Source organism: Saccoglossus kowalevskii, chromosome 19 (genome assembly GCF_978046115.1).
Source record: "Saccoglossus kowalevskii chromosome 19, keSacKowa6.1, whole genome shotgun sequence".
Lineage (NCBI taxonomy): Eukaryota > Metazoa > Hemichordata > Enteropneusta > Harrimaniidae > Saccoglossus > Saccoglossus kowalevskii.
The window spans coordinates 13,676,140-13,698,386 of record NC_140659.1 but is presented as its reverse complement, the minus strand read 5'-3'; the positions used below and the strand labels follow the sequence as shown (position 1 = coordinate 13,698,386).

Below are 22,247 nucleotides of genomic sequence, written 5' to 3'. Positions count from 1 at the left end.
GTCCTCTAACATGATTGCATAAGTTGAAGCAGACTCACCAGACTTCTGTCTTCTCTCATAGAAATCAGCCATTGGGTCAAGTGAAAGTAACCCATCACCATATTCCGCCTTCAGTTCATCCAGTGCATTCTGTGGTCTCTGTTGCTCTTTGGGCATATTCAGCACCAGTTTGCGGGCTTCCCCACTCAAATGTCGCACTATTGTTGAAAATTTTACCTTTTCAGGCATAGCTCCAGCATCCATCAGGTATTGTATATCTCTTATCCAGTCCTCTATGAGTATTTTACCATCAAGCTGACCATTAAAAACAGGGACATTACGAACTTGATGTGATGACGTAATGTTATAATGTGGTTCAACCCGTGGGTTTAACACTACAGGTTGACTAAATTGTGGTACTGGAATTAAAGGTGGTTGCAAATACTGTCCTGTGCTTTGATTGCCCGGGTGGTATGGTGTCGATGTTGCCACTGGTAAGCAATCTGACATGTTGTATGGAATGGGTGGCTGGCTCTGATATTGTTGCTGTGCATACCTCTGGTGTGTATTATAGTGCACCGGGGTCGCTGTGGGTATGCTGCCAGTAGGTGGTGGAGTATATTGTTCACCCATTGGTACTGGACCATCCATAGTTAGCAAATCGTGTGGGTTTCCATTTTCCATGATGATACCATACAGTCAGTCACATGTAATGAAGAATACTACAACAGTTTACCACACACTGGCTCCAATAACATTACAGTTGAACTTCATACAAAGTCGAACTGGCTCCGCCTGTCCTGCACAAATAATCCTAGATCCTGGTCTCGGCACCAAAAGATGTGACACGGATTTCCGACATAAATGGGGAGTGTCAGCAAAAATAATAGATTCTAGATCCAGGTTGTGCTTACGTATAACTTTTATTGACTGAGTTTCACGCCGTCGAGCAGGAAGAGCAATACACAATGGGTTCACATGAAATAAAAACAAAAGCAAAAAATAAGCATCGATAACACGCTGGTTGTAAGAGTTGAATGTGCATCGTCATAGCAACCACTGATAACGTCGGCCCACGATTTCACACAATCACGTTCATTACATAGTAACCTGCACTATAGCAAAAGTTACATCCCGAGTTGAGTAACAAGTGACATTGAATCGAATATAACTGGTACTGAAAACATGATCAAAACAGCATAAAAAGCGAGTATCACGAAGCAAATAAAGTTCAATGTCTATGAAAGTTATCGTTCGACAGCTTCATTGATAACACAGTACAGCGTGTAGCATGTAGCGGCGATGGCATGATGACTTCTAAAAATAACGATTAACTGATAGAAACTGACTAGAAATAACTACAATCTCGTCAAATCAATTCCTAAAAACATACTGTACAAATACTGAAAGGCTGAATTACAGATGCAAATAATAAAAGCGAAAATAAAGCAGTTTCTGAACGGTCATAGTGTAACACCAACCTGAGTTTCACGCCGTCGAGCAGGAAGAGGCCCAAGTAGGGGATTTCCCTGACCACGTGACTCAGGTCAAACACCTCCGGCCGCATAGCGTTGCAGGCGGATCGAAAATAGAACAGGGGTGGACTACTCTGTTCTATATGAGTGTACAGGGAATTATTCTGTCCCGTTGCGGTACGCTCATTCCTTGCATTTTGGTATTGTATAAATAATAATAAATAAAATTAAAGGGGTGTCCCAAACAGCTCGTCACAAATGTAATACCTAATAGTTGTTAGTGTTATCTGTTTTAACATTTTATTTTATTCTTTATATCTGTATTTCTTGTTATTGTGTGTTTTTTGTGTATGATTATTGACCATGGTTAATGTATTTCCAATTCATTAATTTGAGTCAAATAAAATATACTATACTATACTATATAACATTGAATGTTTAGTTTGATGATTGATAAATACGCATTCACTGGTAGATTGTTGCTTTCTTGTTGTGTCAATACAAACATGATTTAAACTTGTCTTTTCCAGTGTTTCTTTTCCCTTACCATCATATTCAATATACGAAAATAGCACGCGTGTCTGTGCGTTTGCATGAGCGAAAGAGGCTGGTGAGACTGTGTCACAACGTGTTCTATTTATTTCCAAGGCGCGTGGTCGGCGCCTTTGATTGCATTTATTTTGTTGTTTTTTTATTCCCGAAATATATCACTGGCAGCGATTGTTTTGACATGTATCACAACTGAATGTTCAATCTGACTTTGTTTTGGCTATAGGTGTAGGTGGGTCGAGATGTCCAACGAAAAATGGGTCGATATTTTTGGGGGTCGAGATGTCCAGTACCCGAAATCGCCGATAGCCCCGACATGCTATAAATCGATTGCCTTTATTCACGGTCGGGCGACTGTGTTCAGGTTTTCGGCTGTTACATGGAAATTCTGAATTGCATCTTCAAGTATTAAAGTGAGGGAATTATATGTAATTCCTACTAGAACTGAGTCAATATGTTTTGTCTAAATCACGAGGTCGGTTGGGATGGAGGTGAAGCCGACTCTAGGTGTGAAATCCCGGTGTCTCCATTCATCGAGAATTGTGTGACACGCATCCGGTTAAACGCGGGGTTAGACCATGGAGCTAAATGGTTAAACCAATAATGTAAGCGTTTTGATAATTGTAAACTTGCAATAATCTTGAGACGACAAGAAAAAAACTAACTACAGCGAAGTCAGCAAACGGATGGAGTCTCACGAAGGTGTATAAAACACATTCTGAATGTGTGTCCAAACGCGGTCAATGTGAATGTCTTCACAGAATAGAGATAGCAGTCTCACGACCTGTCTATAGGACAGAAACAGACAATGAATAATAAATAAATGCGTTTAGTCCGTGCGATTTGCGTCGATGTTGCCAAGTCCAAGTGGGTCGTCGGTAGGATGACAGTAATATCAATGAAATAATGCACGTTTTTTCCGTGGTTTAATGGAAACTTTAAAGCATTTAATAAGTGTGTGAGAATACACACATGTTGACAGAAAGCACTTGTCGAATAAATACAATGGGGCGTGGGCGGCTTCAGTTGTTGAAAGAGAATAATTATCGACTGGATACAATGGAATATGGCAAGTTCAACTCGTTAACAGAAAATAATGTTGTCACAAAAATATGTAGGACCATGATTGAATACAATGACCGGCGAAAAATATATATTGAACGCAATGAAGCGTAATCAAGTCACCCACTGTCGTTGTTTAGAGTATGTCGCTCTTTGACGTTTTACTTCAAGTGTGTCAAAATAATATTCTTTGTTTACATACACTGTACTAATGTGACAAAGCATTTCATTACAAAAAGGGCATACATTAAAAAAACGCAATGTGGAACGATTGTTTCCCGTTGTGGTAGGTTCACTCCCAAAAGCAAAATTGTGTATGATAAATATGCATGTATGTATATAAATTGTATTCAAAAACACCTCGCGTTATTTTTACTGCAACAATTGGAGTTTAATGTTTATTCCTAAAGTTTGATGAGTCGTCTGTCACTTCATGCAAAATTTTGCAGGCGAAGCGCGGGTGGAGATTGACAGCACATCGCGTTTGTTATTGTTGTGCTGTTTAGAATTAGCTTTATTCAGCATTTAACCGATTGCCACTTTAATCTTTTGTGAAGGCGTCAACTGGTGACAAACAATAAAGACCAATATAGCGGCTTCATCAATAATGTGCATGCTGGTCCAAGATAAAATGCCGTCGGTCTCGTTGTTTCGCGACCTCAGACCAGGATGCGTTTAATACCACACCAAGGGACTAGCATGGGATCAGTTTTATCTGTTATATTTTCCCGAACATGACACCTATCTGTACGTTCTGAATGTGTAACAGGGCCGCCATAAAATTGCATTCCAATGATTCGTTTCTGACATAAAAATGACATTCGACCACAGTCACTTTAACGCAAAATAAGACTGTTAGTGAGAACATGGATGTACTAACAAATATCACTGTTACCTAAAATCAGAGCATTGTACCGTCTGCTGTACATAAAACTCAAACAAAGGTCAATTTGATATTTCGAATGAACCGACGATATGACACTGTTTACAGTGATTTTGTATTTTTCTCGGTTAAAAAACGGCGATTACGGGAACGAGAGTACAAAGATCTCGAGTGAAGATTTGTTTTTCCCACAAACAATCTCAGACAAGTCCGCTTTAAATCCTCGCAACAAGAAAATATGCCGCTAAGACATCGGAGGCGAGGGGTTATTTTTATTATTCACACAGTTCTAGCGGCCCGACTCGCTCGCAACTGCTACGTTTAGTCACCGTCCCTCAACACATGAGGGACGGTGGTTTAGTGTACGTACCACACATAGTTCCGATTGATCTAGCGGCCAGACTCGCTCGCACTGGCTTAGTGTAGTCTCGTAGACATTCAACATTTCGCTATCTTTCAACACATGTAACTCGAAAACAAGTGGGTAGGACATTGGACTTAATTTTATTTCACACAATGCCGAGGTAGCTAGCACTCGCAACTACATACAAATCGCCACTAGCAACTGCTATTTTTAGCGCTAGCAACTGCCATTTTCGAGCGCTCGCAACTGCCACTTTCGAGCGCTCGCAACTGCCACTTTCGAGCGCTCGCAACTGACACATTTTGCTACTTGCTACTCGCAACTCACCACTCGCAACTGGCGTATTTATGCACCCTTACATACCTCCCTACTGCAATGAAAATACCCAGACACCGATCACACCCTACTGCAATGAAAATACCCAGACACCAGTCATACCCTACTGCAATGAAAATACCCAGACACCGGTCATACCCTACTGCAATGAAAATACCCAGACACCAGTCATACCCTACTGCAATGAAAATACCCAGACACCGGTCACACCCTACTGCAATGAAAATACCCAGACACCGATCACACCCTACTGCAATGAAAATACCCAGACACCGGTCACACCCTACTGCAATGAAAATACCCAGACACCGGTCACACCCTACTGCAATGAAAATACCCAGACACCGGTCACACCCTACTGCAATGAAAATACCCAGACACCGATCACACCCTACTGCAATGAAAATACCCAGACACCAATCACACCCCACTGCAATGAAAATACCCAGACACCGATCACACCCTACTGCAATGAAAATACCCAGACACCGATCACACCCTACTGCAATGAAAATACCCAGACACCGATCACACCCTACTGCAATGAAAATACCCAGACACCGATCACACCCTACTGCAATGAAAATACCCAGACACCGATCACACCCTACTGCAATGAAAATACCCAGACACCGATCACACCCTACTGCAATGAAAATACCCAGACACCGGTCACACCCTACTGCAATGAAAATACCCAGACACCGATCACACCCTACTGCAATGAAAATACCCAGACACCGATCACACCCTACTGCAATGAAAATACCCAGACACCAGTCATACCCTACTGCAATGAAAATACCCAGACACCGGTCATACCCTACTGCAATGAAAATACCCAGACACCGGTCACACCCTACTGCAATGAAAATACCCAGACACCGGTCACACCCTACTGCAATGAAAATACCCAGACACCGGTCACACCCTACTGCAATGAAAATACCCAGACACTGGTCACACCCTACTGCAATGAAAATACCCAGACACCGGTCACACCCTACTGCAATGAAAATACCCAGACACCGATCACACCCTACTGCAATGAAAATACCCAGACACCGGTCACACCCTACTGCAATGAAAATACCCAGACACCGGTCACACCCTACTGCAATGAAAATACCCAGACACCAATCACACCCCACTGCAATGAAAATACCCAGACACCGATCACACCCTACTGCAATGAAAATACCCAGACACCGATCACACCCTACTGCAATGAAAATACCCAGACACCGATCACACCCTACTGCAATGAAAATACCCAGACACCGATCACACCCTACTGCAATGAAAATACCCAGACACCGATCACACCCTACTGCAATGAAAATACCCAGACACCGATCACACCCTACTGCAATGAAAATACCCAGACACCGGTCACACCCTACTGCAATGAAAATACCCAGACACCGATCACACCCTACTGCAATGAAAATACCCAGACACCGATCACACCCTACTGCAATGAAAATACCCAGACACCAGTCATACCCTACTGCAATGAAAATACCCAGACACCGGTCATACCCTACTGCAATGAAAATACCCAGACACCGGTCACACCCTACTGCAATGAAAATACCCAGACACCGGTCACACCCTACTGCAATGAAAATACCCAGACACCGGTCACACCCTACTGCAATGAAAATACCCAGACACTGGTCACACCCTACTGCAATGAAAATACCCAGACACCGGTCACACCCTACTGCAATGAAAATACCCAGACACCGATCACACCCTACTGCAATGAAAATACCCAGACACCGGTCACACCCTACTGCAATGAAAATACCCAGACACCGGTCACACCCTACTGCAATGAAAATACCCAAACACCGATCACACCCTACTGCAATGAAAATACCCAGACACCGGTCACACCCTACTGCAATGAAAATACCCAGACACCAGTCATACCCTACTGCAATGAAAATACCCAGACACCGGTCATACCCTACTGCAATGAAAATACCCAGACACCGGTCACACCCTACTGCAATGAAAATACCCAGACACCGGTCACACCCTACTGCAATGAAAATACCCAGACACCGGTCACACCCTACTGCAATGAAAATACCCAGACACTGGTCACACCCTACTGCAATGAAAATACCCAGACACCGGTCACACCCTACTGCAATGAAAATACCCAGACACCGATCACACCCTACTGCAATGAAAATACCCAGACACCGGTCACACCCTACTGCAATGAAAATACCCAGACACCGGTCACACCCTACTGCAATGAAAATACCCAAACACCGATCACACCCTACTGCAATGAAAATACCCAGACACCGATCACACCCTACTGCAATGAAAATACCCAGACACCGATCACACCCTACTGCAATGAAAATACCCAGACACCGGTCACACCCTACTGCAATGAAAATACCCAGACACCGATCACACCCTACTGCAATGAAAATACCCAGACACCGATCACACTCTACTGCAATGAAAATACCCAGACACCAGTCATACCCTACTGCAATGAAAATACCCAGACACCAGTCATACCCTACTGCAATGAAAATACCCAGACACCAGTCGAGCACAGTCACTGAGTTATACAGACTACCACGATCTAACAAAACATATACAACAAACTGGCAAAGTTGTCAAACAAAAATACATAAATTTGTGGAGAAAAAGTACAAGTCAAAAAAACAACACTGAGAACTTATGAAAAATTCAAAGACTCTTATAATTTTGAAAAATACTTGGTGTTTAATTTGAAACAAAGAATTTCAATGACAAAACAACCTACCATCTGTGCCCTGTATTTCATCCATTAATAATCTATATTCACTGACTTTGTCTTGATGATGCTCAAATTCTCTTCTTAATTCCTTGAGTTCCTCGTCAGAGAATTGGCCAGCTATAAATAAATTGAAAGGTGATATACATTAGCTATTATATATTAATTATTGACGGGACGGGACGGGACGGGACGGGACGGGACGTGACGTGACGTGACGTGACGTGACGTGAAGTGACGTAACGTGACGAAGCGAAATGAAATGAAATGAAATAGAAAAGAATAGAATACAACTACCAACATTATCAACTAGTAATTTGGGAAATTATTTAACTCGTAGCCAATATATCCGATCTTACTCTTTGGGTAATGCACTCTGTACGGACTAACCTGGTCTAAATAAATTAGTTTTAATATTAAAACTAAAAAATGTTTATATAGTTTTGTGAGCTCATTTGCATAGTATTGGAGAGATTAGCTTCTCATGGACAAGTTCCTATGTCCTCCTCATGGACAAGTTCCTGTGTCCTCCTCATGGACAAGTTCCTATGTCCTCCTCATGGACAAGTTCCTATGTCCTCCTCATGGGAACTTGTCCATGAGAAGGGCATATAGGCCTATATGTCCTCCTCATGGACAAGTTCCTATGTCCTCCTCATGGACAAGTTCCTATGTCCTCCTCATGGACAAGTTCCTATGTCCTCCTCATGGACAAGTTCCTATGTCCTCCTCATGGACAAGTTCCTATGTCCTCCTCATGGACAAGTTCCTATGTCCTCCTCATGGACAAGTTCCTATGTCCTCCTCATGGACAAGTTCCTATGTCCTCCTCATGGACAAGTTCCTATGTCCTCCTCATGGACAAGTTCCTATGTCCTCCTCATGGACAAGTTCCTATGTCCTTCTCATGGACAAGTTCCTATGTCCTCCTCATGGACAAGTTCTTATGTCCTCCTCATGGACAAGTTCCTATGTCCTTCTCATGGACAAGTTCCTATGTCCTCCTCATGGACAAGTTCCTATGTCCTCCTCATGGACAAGCTCCTATGTCCTCCTCATGGACAAGTTCCTATGTCCTTCTCATGGACAAGTTCCTATGTTCTTCTCATGGACAAGTTCCTATGTCCTTCTCATGGACAAGTTCCTATGTCCTCCTCATGGACAAGTTCCTATGTCCTCCTCATGGACAAGTTCCTATTTCCTTTTCATGGACAAGTTCCTATGTCCTCCTCATGGACAAGTTCCTATGTCCTCCTCATGGACAAGTTCCTATGTCCTCCTCATGGACAAGTTCCTATGTCCTCCTCGTGGACAAGTTCCTATGTCCTCCTCATGAACAAGTTCCTATGTTCTTTTCATGGACAAGTTCCCATGTCCTCCTCATGGACAAGTTCCTATGTCCTCCTCATGGACAAGTTCCTATGTCCTCATGGACAAGTTCCTATGTCCTCATGGACAAGTTCCTATGTCCTCCTCATGGACAATTTCCTATGTCCTCCTCATGGACAAGTTCCTATGTCCTTCTCATGGACAAGTTCCTATGTCCTTTTCATGGACAAATTCCTATATCCTTTTCATGGACAAATTCCTATATCCTTTTCATGGACAAATTCCTATATCCTTTTCATGGACAAATTCCTGTATCCTTTTCATTGCAGCTACACACTAAGGACTAAGTCAAGTCATTCACCCATCCAGCTGGACTGAAGGACAGATGGCCAGAGACAAGTAAGGGCACAGTCAAATTCAAAATTGTTTTTTTAAAGACGTAGATTATGATTAAATATTAGAAGAGAATATATAATCAGCATGAAAATGGGCTACTGACTGAATACAGACAACTTTTTTTAACAAAATAGGTCAAAGTATGTCTGAAAAACCAACAAGGACATCTGTTTGAATCAAATCTCAATACAAACTGAAACATGGACTAAAAATAACTCACATGCTAAAGACTTTGACCATAATTTATTAAGTCTCATATCTTCAAATATACGATCTCCTTTAAAAGAGCCAGTGGCAGCCAGACCCTCCTCAGCTAGAGCATCTTTCCCCATTCCATATCTCTTCATAATTTCTGCAATCAAAAAAATTATATTAATTTTCCAATATTGGCATTATTGTACATTATTACATTATTGTATCATTAAATTATCATAAACTATAATCATTTTAGAGGCATGCATTAATTTGTTCGATGCAATTGTTTTTTAGTACTTTGAATTAAAAGGTATTGGAGATCATTTTTTGGATTTGGGGGAATTTTTTACTACGGGTAAGACTGGTCTATATATAAAAAAAACACTGATCTACCTGATGAAAATACACAAAAATGCACAACACTTCCCATAGCTCGATTCATTACTGTAAGGTCAGTCTAAATACCAGACAGTAACTGTTTTGAATGAGTTTGGAGCTTTAATTGTTGTTTCTTTGTTTTATTATTGTATGACAAGGGTATGTATATTGAGAGTTAATAAATATTATAAATATGAACATTGTGTAAAATTTAACAGTTATACATGTAACAGTCTATGCAAAAGGTAACAGCACCCATATACACACAAGATTAATGTTTTTTTTTCACTTTTTGTCATAAGTATGTAGGTATATGCCCGGATGAAATATACTGTTTATTTGGCTCAGTATTTATATACAATAAAATCATTAAAAACAATTAAAAATACTTATTTTTTTAATCAACAATATTTTAATTCACGAGTAACTATAGTAGGTGTTGAACAACCAACATTCATGAATTAGTAGCTGTAAGCAGTTGGCTGAGGTTATCAAACCCATAGCTTCCTTGATGTGAGCAGTTAGCTGAGGTTATCAAACCCATAGCTTCCTTGATGTGAGCAGTTGGCCGAGGTTATCAAACCCATAGCTTCCTTGATGTGAGCAGTTGGCTGAGGTTATCAAACCCATAGCTTCCTTCATGTAAGCAGTTGGCTGAGGTTATCAAACCCATAGCTTCCTTGATGTGAGCAGTTGGCTGAGGTTATCAAACCCATAGCTTCCTTGATGTGAGCAGTTGGCTGAGGTTATCAAACCCATAGCTTCCTTGATGTGAGCAGTTGGCTGAGGTTATCAAACCCATAGCTTCCTTGATGTGAGCAGTTGGCTGAGGTTATCAAACCCATAGCTTCATTGATGTGAGCAGTTGGCTAAGGTTATCAAACCATAGCTTCCTTGATGTGAGCAGTTGGCTGAGGTTATCAAACCCATAGCTTCCTTGATGTGAGCAGTTGGCTGAGGTTATCAAACCCATAGCTTCCTTGATGTGAGCAGTTGGTTGAGGTGTTCAAACCCATAGCTTCCCTGATGTGAGCAGTTGGCTAAGGTAATCAAACCTATAGCTTCCCTGATGTGAGCAGTTGGCTGAGGTTATCAAACCCATAGCTTCCTTCATGTAAGCAGTTGGCTGAGGTTATCAAACCCATAGCTTCCTTGATGTGAGCAGTTGGCTGAGGTTATCAAACCCATAGCTTCCTTCATGTAAGCAGTTGGCTGAGGTTATCAAACCCATAGCTTCCTTGATGTGAGCAGTTGGCCGAGGTTATCAAACCCATAGCTTCCTTGATGTGAGCAGTTGGCTGAGGTGATCAAACCCATAGCTTCCTTGATGTGAGCAGTTGGCTGAGGTGATCAAACCCATAGCTTCCTTGATGTGAGCAGTTGGCTGAGGTTATCAAACCCATAGCTTTCTTCATGTAAGCAGTTGGCTGAGGTTATCAAATCCATAGCTTCCTTCATGTAAGCAGTTGGCTGAGGTTATCAAACCTATAGCTTTCGCAATGTGAGCAGTTGGCTGAGGTTATCAAACCCATAGCTTCCTTGATGTGAGCAGTTGGCTGAGGTTATCAAACCATAGCTTCCTTGATGTGAGCAGTTGGCTGAGGTTATCAAACCCATAGCTTCCTTGATGTGAGCAGTTGGCTGAGGTTATCAAACCCATAGCTTCCTTGATGTGAGCAGTTGGCTGAGGTTATCAAACCCATAGCTTCCTTGATGTGAGCAGTTGGCTGAGGTTATCAAACCCATAGCTTCCTTGATGTGAGCAGTTGGCTGAGGTTATCAAACCCATAGCTTCCTTGATGTGAGCAGTTGGCTGAGGTTATCAAACCCATAGCTTCCTTGATGTGAGCAGTTGGCTGAGGTTATCAAACCCATAGCTTCCTTGATGTGAGCAGTTGGCCGAGGTTATCAAACCCATAGCTTCCTTGATGTGAGCAGTTGGCTGAGGTTATCAAACCCATAGCTTCCTTGATGTGAGCAGTTGGCTGGTGTTATCAAACCCATAACTTCCTTGATGTGAGCAGTTGGCTGAGGTTATCAAACCCATAGCTTCCTTCATGTAAGCAGTTGGCTGAGGTTATCAAACCCATAGCTTCCTTGATGTGAGCAGTTGGCTGAGGTTATCAAACCCATAGCTTCCTTGATGTGAGCAGTTGGCTGAGGTTATCAAACCCATAGCTTCCTTGATGTGAGCAGTTGGCTGAGGTTATCAAACCCATAGCTTCCTTGATGTGAGCAGTTGGCTGAGGTTATCAAACCCATAGCTTCCTTGATGTGAGCAGTTGGCTGAGGTTATCAAACCCATAGCTTCCTTGATGTGAGCAGTTGGCTGAGGTTATCAAACCCATAGCTTCCTTGATGTGAGCAGTTGGCTGAGGTTATCAAACCCATAGCTTCCTTGATGTGAGCAGTTGGCTGAGGTTATCAAATCCATAGCTTCCTTGATGTGAGCAGTTGGCTGAGGTGATCAAACCCATAGCTTCCTTGATGTGAGCAGTTGGCTGAGGTTATCAAACCCATAGCTTCCTTGATGTGAGCAGTTGGCTGAGGTGATCAAACTCATTGCTTCCTTCATGTAAGCAGTTGGCTGAGGTTATCAAATCCATAGCTTCTCTGGTGTGAGCAGTTGGCTAAAACAAATTATCAATCTGGCCAATCATAGACCCTGTGTAAGGTCTTGTTCAATCTATTCACTAAAATGAAGTTATCAATACTAAATGATTATTCCGATTAAGGAATGAAGCTCATCAGTCTGACAGTTGTCAATCTAAAGTACCTACATAATAGTATCAAAATTTAAAACAATTGGGTTATTAGTTTTCAAAAACACGTCAGAATTATTATTAAAAAATATTCAAATTAATGAAGTTAATGTCACCAAAAAAAAACTATCTGATGAATGTCCACTAAAGGCACCTAGATGTGAAATATCAAACCTATGGCTAGTAATTTTTAATAAGAAGTCAAAAATGGACTTTTACTGAATACCGGTAATACATTCATCACGAAAACAATAAACCTGACAGAAATGTACCCAATGTACTTGCATACATATAATAAAAGTAAAGAAGCAAATTTGCTCGCAAATTTTAACAAAAATGACAAAAATATTGGGAAATTGAAGGTCTGAGACCCATTCAAGGAACATGTAGTGAGTATGAAACCCAAACAGCTTGGTCACCAGCATTATATCCTTCTTTCTACTGTTTAGATAGGCGATATTTATATTTAATCCTCTCCATATTCATAACGAGTGTGATATTATCATCACTGAGTGAATACCGGGCGAATTGGTAGCTTGGGATTATTATATTTGACAGATTTATTAATATTTAACAGTGGTGGATTTTTGTAGAATTTTGAAAACTGAGCACACTGAAATGAAAAAATTAATGTACATATTTAACGAAATGTGTTCAACAGTGGACCAGGGACTGTTTACAACTATTAAGTATAGCTATTTTCTTGTCATCTAGGCAATTTATTGCTCATGAAATTTTAATTTAAACGATCTACTAAATATACAATGGACACCTTAATGTTTTAATCATAAAAATTTCAGAAAAGTATATTATAATACAACAAATAAATATTTTATGTTCAATAAATTAATTTATTTTCTTTCTACAACAAAATAAGCTCCAGGTATACATATATATTTATAATTTATTATCATAATTCTTCACAAAAAAACAATTATTTAACAAATGGTCAGTCAATAAATTGAACGCAGGTGGTGACTGATTTGCAAAATGGACGGTCAAAACACAGACTACAAGCCAATGATAAAATTAAAAGAATTAAAAGCAGGCTATAGTATGACTGACAAGAAAAATAGCCAGGTGTAAATACAAACTACAATAAATGACAGAATTTAAAATAAACTAGCCATGCATGGCACAGTCCCCGTTATCAAATTTAAGATATATAGTTTTGTTTATAGCAATATAGCTGGAATATAACCATGTTAGGAAAATGATTTTTTTAACATTAAAATGATTGACATTTGTATCTGATCGTCAAACAAGTACTTGTCCATTTTGAATACATATTATATACATATATATATATATATATATATATATATAAACATGATGTATAACGAATATATAAAATTTGAATATAATCAGTCAAAGCATTTAAGAGATATGGCTCTAGAGACCCAATCATTAAAACAAAATGGCCGCCAGTCAGCCATTTTGAATCCAATCTGAAAAATAAAATGACGTGCATCAGGAACCTGTAATGTCTAATGTATGTTTTAAGTTTGAACAAAATCCATTCATAAATGCAAGAAATGCTTGATATTTGAGGATTTTTTAGCACAAAAATAGCCACCATTTGGCCACTTTGAAAAGGATCGTTAAACCAACATATCCGTATATCTATGACATGATGTATAATGAATATTAAAAATTTGAACATAATCAGTCAAAACAAGTCAGACATATGGGTCTGGAAACCCATTCATTAAAACAAAATGGCCACCAGTCAGCCATTTTGAATTCAATCTCAAAAAATAAAATGATGTGCATCAAGGTCCCATAATGTCCAATGTATGTATCAAGTTTGAACAAAATCCATTTACAAAGGCCAAGATCCAGTTCTGGAATGCCAGAAATGCTTGATTTTTGAAGATTTTTTAGCACAAAAATGGCTGCCATTTGGCCATTTTGAATTAGATAGTAAAACCAATATATCTATGTCATGATGTATAATGAATATATACAATTTGAACATAGTCAAAGCATTGCAGAGATATGGCACTAGAAATGCATTCATTAAAACAAAATGGCTGCCAGTCGGCCATTTTAAATCTGATTTGAAAAATAAAAAACGTGCATCAAGGTCTCAATGTCCAATGTATGTACCAAGTTTGAACAAAATCCATAAATAAATGCTTGATTTTGATGATTTTTAGCACAAAAATGGCCACAATTTAGCCATCTTGAATCAGATCGTGAAACAAATATATGTGCATATGTATAATATTATGTATGATGTATGTGTGAAGTTTGATTGTGATTGGTCTAGGCATGTCTAAGGTAAAGATCCGGACGGCCGCACACACGGACTGACGGATGAACGGACAGATTGTCATCATGATAAACACATGACAGACGGTTCCACAAACAAGTTTCACACTTCAACAAAAGACGCATCGCAACACAGATCTATATCTAAGCAATTATAATCGCAGTAACTTAAAAAAAACCTAGGACACTTACATACTTCACTCTAAACAACGAAAGCATTTTAAATAGATTTATTACTTCAAAGTCCTAAAAAGAGATTTTATTTTATTTGGAGCAATAAAACACTCTGGTACACTTTATTTCATTATTTAATTGTCTACTTACTACACACGTTTGACACATACATGTGTATTGTAGTAACAACAACCACAAACAACATAAAATGACAATCTCTACATACACTGGCATTGCATTGCAAAATCAAGCTCAGAAATACTTGCATGCTACAATGTTGTCTACAAGACTGCTTCGTAAAAAATGACGTGCATTTGGTTATTTTTTAGTAATTTCAGTCGATGTTTTACGGCTCATTGTCATTTCTTAAAGAGCACTCGCTAGTCAATCCCCATTTTTAATTTTATCATGAGCTTCAAGTTGTATTCTGCGGTTTTGAACAGTAATTTAAGTCAGTCAAGTTTTTTTTTTGGAAGTCATTCTTCTGATTTTTTGTCCCAACCGCACACTATTGTGTTAATGTGTCTGCCCTCCATTGTTTATGGATTCGCGCTCTATTTTGTGTTTTTTTCGCCCTCGATCCCTTTCTTTCATAATCTTACCCTAATGCCTGAATACTGTAAAACCATTCATTTTCACTGGTATTTAATTTCACTATTTTGAACAATTTCACTGGGTTTTAAAAGTTCATGATGAGTTCTATTGTTATTCTACATTTTCACAAGAATTTTATTTAGCGAAATTTACTTAAAAATTATTAAAAGAGATTAAAAACTAGCAAATAATTAATGCGTTTCCAGTATTGCTTTCTTCAATGTATGTGTACACCATCTCAGATGTACAGCTAAATATGCATTAGTGACAACCTCTATACACCACTCTTATGCAGTTCCAGGGCACAACAATCAATTACCTCATTTTATATTCAATGTAACCATATCAATACATACACAGCAATGACCAATCTTTTCACAAAGTATTGAAAACTTTTTAATACTGTAAAAGGGTTAATTATTCACTGGGTTTTAATTTAGCTTATTTCGCTGACTGAAAAATGCGCTAAATTAAAACCCAGTGAATATGTAAAATTTAGCATAGAACACATTATCTAAATGATAAAACCATGAATTTAAAACCCACTGAATATTCCTGAAATGGTATATCAGCGAAATTTAAACCCAGTGAATTTTTGTCATTTTACATTACTTTGTGACAATGATTTGAACAATCTTATTTCATCCTTTGAGATGCTCCAACTGTTAGTTTCTGGTTCTAAAAATTACCTGAAAGTTCTCGCCTTAAACTTGCTTCCTTTTCACCAGTAGGATCTCCACCATCTCGTTTTGTTTTTTTCCATCGCATAGCACTCTCATCATACAATTTAAGTTCCTTCTCTAATTGATCCAGTCTTTTAGGACTCATTCCAATCTAAATAGATGAAAAACAAATGTAGAGATTAAAATAATGGTCCATGGTCACCATGGAGCTCCTTGGCCGAATTTTAGGTACATTGCTTGACAATGGAGACTGTTAGAATTTGTGTATAGTGTTCCCTCATTGCTGATATGATGCACCATTATTGTACAGAGACTTGCTGTGACCCAACTAATTATGCTAATTCACTGGCACCTTATTGAAGCAACAGAAAATTGAACACTGATATATTATACTATACTTACTAGACTTATAGAATTTGTAATTTGATAAAAATGAAACTGACTTTTTGTAAACAAAATAAGTGAAAAAAGAGAAAGAGGACATTTCAATATGTGCCACAAGTCACTAACAAAGCTGCATGGAATTTTTTTTTTTTTGAAGATTCTCCAGCAGTCAACAATCTGACAGAGCTTGATTTTTGGGATTTTATTTTAACATCCCTACTCAGTCCTGTTATAACAAATAATATGCCTTAAACAAGCAGCCTGTCGGCTGAGATAGCTCCGCTGTTAGCAATGCACATTTCAATTAAAGAACAGAAGATATCACTAGAAAATGAACAATATGTATAGTATCAAAGCAACAGGACTTGCCGTTTTCAACAAGAATTCGAAAATAACACTTTTCACAAAAAATGAAAAAATAATCATCAGAATTAGATAATTGAAGATATCACCACGAAATTAACAAATCTGAGAGAGGTCCCCATGTAGTACCTATATATGTAATATCAAAGCAATTGGACTTGTGCTTTTTAACAAGAAGTCGAAAATATCACTTCTTACCAAAAATGACAAAAATATTCACCAAAATTAGAGAATTGAAGATATCATCATGAAATGAACAAATCTAAGAGAGATCTACCAAAGGTACATATACACCAAAACATTGACATGGACGACGGACGACAGACGACAAGGGACAATCACTCATATGACAAAGTCGACAGCGGAGCTAAAAACTTAATATAAAATGCTTCAGTTCTTTTCATGAAAACGTGATGATTTTACATCTAGAAAAAATTTCACATTTAAATTTTTTTTTGCATTTAATTCTGTGCGAGTTGGGCGACTTTCTACCGATGTGCAATAAATTACGGATTCACAATATGGTTAGCTTGACACTATTAATGAGAACAATACCATATAGCACTGAAATTTTAGTAGCAGTATGTATGGCCTTATAATGAAGTATATGTTTGTGCAAAAGGGTAATTATTTGGGTAAATTAAAAAAGTCTATTGAAAATAAAGCATAATGCAAACACAAAGAATATGTTTTAATTTGGAACTACGTATTTAATGTTTAATGAATAGAAAAATCAGCCAATCAAATTGGTACACATGTGAGCTATTATCGTGGACTGCGTTATGTGGAACTTTTATGAATTATTAAATAAGGTATTTCATTTCCTTTATAATCACAACTAATTTACTCGTAATTGCACGCATAATTTGATCCACGAAAAAAATAATTTACTGTATTTCTTCAATAACAGTATGCAGTGTACAAGTAGAGGAAAAACTGGTTAGAAAACAGATTTCACACATAATCCCAGCACCATATTTTCTTGTAGTTTAAAATCCCACAGGAATGACTGATTTTCACCAGGTCTTGAATTTATCCAATATCGATGGCTTAAGAACTGTTGATATATTCAACTAATTGTCACGATAGTGTAAAATTTATTTTCACCAACATTTATTTTCATTATTATGATGTTTTAATCATATATTCACTGGGTTTCAAATTAGTGAACTAGCCATGAAAAGAAATTAGTTTTATTGTTATTTTGCATGTTCATGAGGATTTTAATCAGCAGATTATACTTATCAGCAAAAAATAGAAAAATTATAACACAGTGAATAATTAATACGTTAACAATACTCTACCTTAAATATTCAGATAGTCCTTACTGTCCTTGGGGAAAATGAAACGTATTGTGTAGTAGCAGAAACATTTGTAATGCATATTTCAAGATGCATATTTCAAAATGTAGCTAACAATTCTATGGAATTGTACTCTCTCAAAAGGGCCATAGTCCAGAGATTGCGTTAACCCCATATTTTGCATCCTGGACTCCAATAATTGAAGAGGGACCCAGTTTTTCAGGCAATCTCTAATAAAGTTATCCAGGGTTAAATTTCAATTTCTTAAAATTTTGTAAGTGGGACTCGACTTGCTAAGACACTAGCGCAAACCCTGCCATAGTCTCCTTTTTTTGTCATTTTTTTTTTATTAATGTAAATGTACACTACTTACTAGGCTTAGTTTCCATGCTTGTTTGCTACCAGATGGCTTTGCCTTCTCAAAAAAACTTACAATTTTTAAAGTGAGTATTATTGTCATCCATTTCAACATATTCTTTTTAGTATTTACCAGTACCTATGTTATTTATACGAGATATGTTTATACAGATTACTCTTCCCAATTTAGATATGTGGTAGTTTTGAAAGCAAACTAAGTAAGCTCGGTTTACATTTTATGTTATACATGTAATTGGACTGTACTGTAATACTGAGTCTGAAATGGGACAAAAATGTTTGAATGTTCATGTACTTAAATGCAAACAACACCTCGATGTCTATGAAATTAATTTGTGCATATCACATTTTGTACTTCCACATATCTGTAAAGTACTGAGTCTTGTCCAGCAACGATTCAATGGGAACCTATGGTAAAAGCAGTATAATACTGCCAAAATAGCCACTATCCACTAAAATACAACTATCATTTTTTCGAAAGTTAAGCTTGTGGCCCCAACTTTTTAAGTCAATATTCTTAAATTACCCTGAAGTATAATTTTTGGAAAACGGATAAATTCTAGGTAATTGAATACATGAACAGGCTTATACCTTAAGGGGTTGATTATTAGAAATACTACCGTAGGGGTGGAATGATAGAACTACATTGTAACTTTGAATAATTGAATAATCTTTCTTCCATAACCCCCCCCCTTCTTAAGGCAAACCCCTAAATCCTTAGGCACAAAAATAGTTATAACCACTTGTCAGATTCTGATTGGATCACAGTCCCTAAGGTTGAGAGATTGTGATTGGATGACACAAGATTTTAGTTTTGAATGATGTTCATGGCATACTGTTGTTGTTATTGATTAGAACAAGTTTAGTAAGTATGGCACTCTACAAAAACATACACTCCATTGCCCTTTCAAATTACACAGGTTCAAATATAATGTCATGGTTTATGAATGAGACAATGATTCCCCTGTCCTGTCTAAATATTAATATAAATCTTGGTCTGTTCGAAAACTGTCATTCAATGGTAAAACTCAAATAGTCAAATCACTGCTTCTTCCAAAATTTCTTTATTTATAATTTAATCTTATAGTTGTAAAATTGACGATATTAAATCAATAAACAAATTTATCCACAAATTTATTTCGATTGGGCCAGACAGGGTGGCAAGAAATACTATGACTACCAATATTGCTTAGAGGGAAATTGATTTATTAGATATTTTCGCTCTGTATCACGCTTTTAGGATCAAGTTGACTTAATGCTTCCTAGACACAACTGTCACCCATCCTTTGAAAAAAATTCTCTTTCTCTTTCTTTCTTTCTTTCTTTCTTTCTTTCTTTCTTTCTTTCTTGATCCCTTGGAGGTAGCATTATCTTCAGAAGTAATTATCAAATTTCTCTACTGTCTACCTCACTGCAATATTTTTATAAGAGCTTTCTGTTCAGTTGGTCAAAGTTTCATATGTTCCAAAGGCAAACTCAGTCAGTAGAAAGTATTGTACTTTAGAACAAATCTAAAATACTCATAAATGACAGCAGTTTATAAAAGTACTACCTATATTGCCGACTTGTATGATGCTAGTGGGTATCTTCAACGCACAGAACTATAACAAGGATATTATCAAGGATTACTTTCATCTCTGCCGGCAGAATGGAAGTCATGTAAATCGTTTTGTGTTAGACCAGAACTACCAATTGGTATGTTTATTGAAAATAAGTTTGCTCCTTCGAGCGGCATGAATTGTAGGAAATTATGCAGATTGCTGTCTGCATCCTATTTTGTACCTCCTTGAGGCGTAACGTATTAGCAATCTTTGTTTTATATTGGGGACAAAATGTGGAAAGAATTGTATTTACTTCAGGAAATCCAATGTAAACTCCGGGGAGGGGCACTTAGTGCATATCACATTGTGGGGACGTGTCGCCCTTTGGGGGTCGTCATTTTGAGTTGTTTGGTCTAAAATGCGTAGTGCATGCATGGTGAAGTCATCAACAATTCAACCTATAACTGAATAAATGTTGTAACAATTTGGTCTTTGATGGGATACAAAATTACTATTTGGTCTATATAATGGGGTATGGTTTTTGAGGCGAAAATGGTCTATGATGGGGTCTGGGGTACGTTTTATTTCCCGGTCGCACACCACTACCAAATTGAAAGGCCAGTGTCAAATTACTGTTTCAGTTCTGCCCGAACTTTCCTTAAATTTCAGAACTTTCGGACTCATGTAAATATACACTACGTTCACGCTCGCTGATCGATTCTGACTTTCTTTTTACCGCAGTATTATACATAAATCTTATTAGCCACAATTTGTATCATTTCTAAAGCAACACTTTACGCTTCGGCAATCAAACGTAAAATTAGATGGCCAAGCCTAGCCCTGTGTACAAGTCAGTTTCATGGACACAGGGCTAAGCCAAGCCCTGCGTTTTGTTCCTATAGGTTGAAATGGTAAATGCACGTGTTCTACTATATAGTCAGAGGAGTTGTGACACCACACATTGAAATGTGACTTTGTTGATACAGTGTACAACGTAGAAATATACACTTACACGTTCTGCCTTTTCCCAGACTTGGTTCGTTCTTCTCTGTCGATACTTCCATTCCTTTTGCCCATGATCAGGTTTCTGTTGCGCGTCCTCGTTGTATTTTCCAGCTGAAGCCAGAACGACTAAAACGACCGAACAAAATACGAACACAGCCACATTTCTTAAATTAAATGCCATATTTAAGCGACAAGCCGAGCAGTCACAGGCGACTTGTGTCACACAGACGCAATATTACTGTATGTAAAAATGTGACAAGCGCAACTTGCGAAACTCGACTGCGCGTTTCCGGAACTGCTTGTGGTGCAATGACCAGTGTGAGGTTAGCACGCAATAAGAGCAAGCAATATAAGCTGGCACGCAATAAGAATCAACAATACAAAGTGCCGTAAACCGGCGTTTTTGTCGTGTATAGTGGTGGTGTGACTAAAATAATCCAAAATGGGGTACTTGCGAGCTGAATTCCCCTTTTGGCATTAAATTTCAACGAAAATGCGACGAAGCCATACAAATGCTAAACCCAATCGCACTGCCTCGTTTGTTTTCAACTTAAACTGCTCGTTCAATATCAAAAGACAATTCTAGTTTTACGCACTATAAACCAATTGAAGGCGAACAAAAACAAAACAAAACATATATATATATATATATATATATATATATATATATATATATTGAATTTCGATGCCATGTACGAGCAATATTTCTTTCTTTTTTTCGCGCAACAAATATGCTATGTTATTTATAATTTAAATCGGCTGCAGCCACTTCAAAATCAAATTTATTTTCGAATGTTATGTATCAATCGATTGGGAATTAACAGTAGATTAAAAGTGTCTCAATCATTGTCCGGCACAACATGTTGTCACTCTGTGGTCACGCCCTAAATTTGGCCTATACTAGTATTTTACGCTTTTGGCACAAACATAGACGTTAATTAATTTAATCAAATCGGCTGCTGTCGCATTAAACACAACTTTATTTTCGAATGTTATATATCAATCGACGGAGTATTGAAAGTATATTGAAAATATATTAGTCACTGTCCAGCAC

At 38.1% G+C, this 22,247-nt stretch overlaps 1 protein-coding gene across 1 annotated transcript in view; it reads right to left on the bottom strand.

Annotated features, from left to right (window-relative positions):
* Positions 1–21,566, bottom strand: part of LOC146730298 (alpha-2-macroglobulin receptor-associated protein-like) — a 37,882-nt gene extending 16,316 nt beyond the window's left edge. Inside the window, exons 1-4 of the mRNA XM_085493988.1 lie at positions 21,201–21,566; positions 16,231–16,375; positions 9,385–9,516; positions 7,449–7,559 (exon numbers count right to left, since the gene is read on the bottom strand). Coding sequence (XP_085350114.1) covers positions 7,449–7,559; positions 9,385–9,516; positions 16,231–16,375; positions 21,201–21,374 — 562 coding nt within the window. The 5' untranslated portion in view covers positions 21,375–21,566. The remainder of the gene's footprint in view (positions 1–7,448; positions 7,560–9,384; positions 9,517–16,230; positions 16,376–21,200) is intronic.
* Between the last annotated feature and the right edge of the window lie 681 nt (positions 21,567–22,247).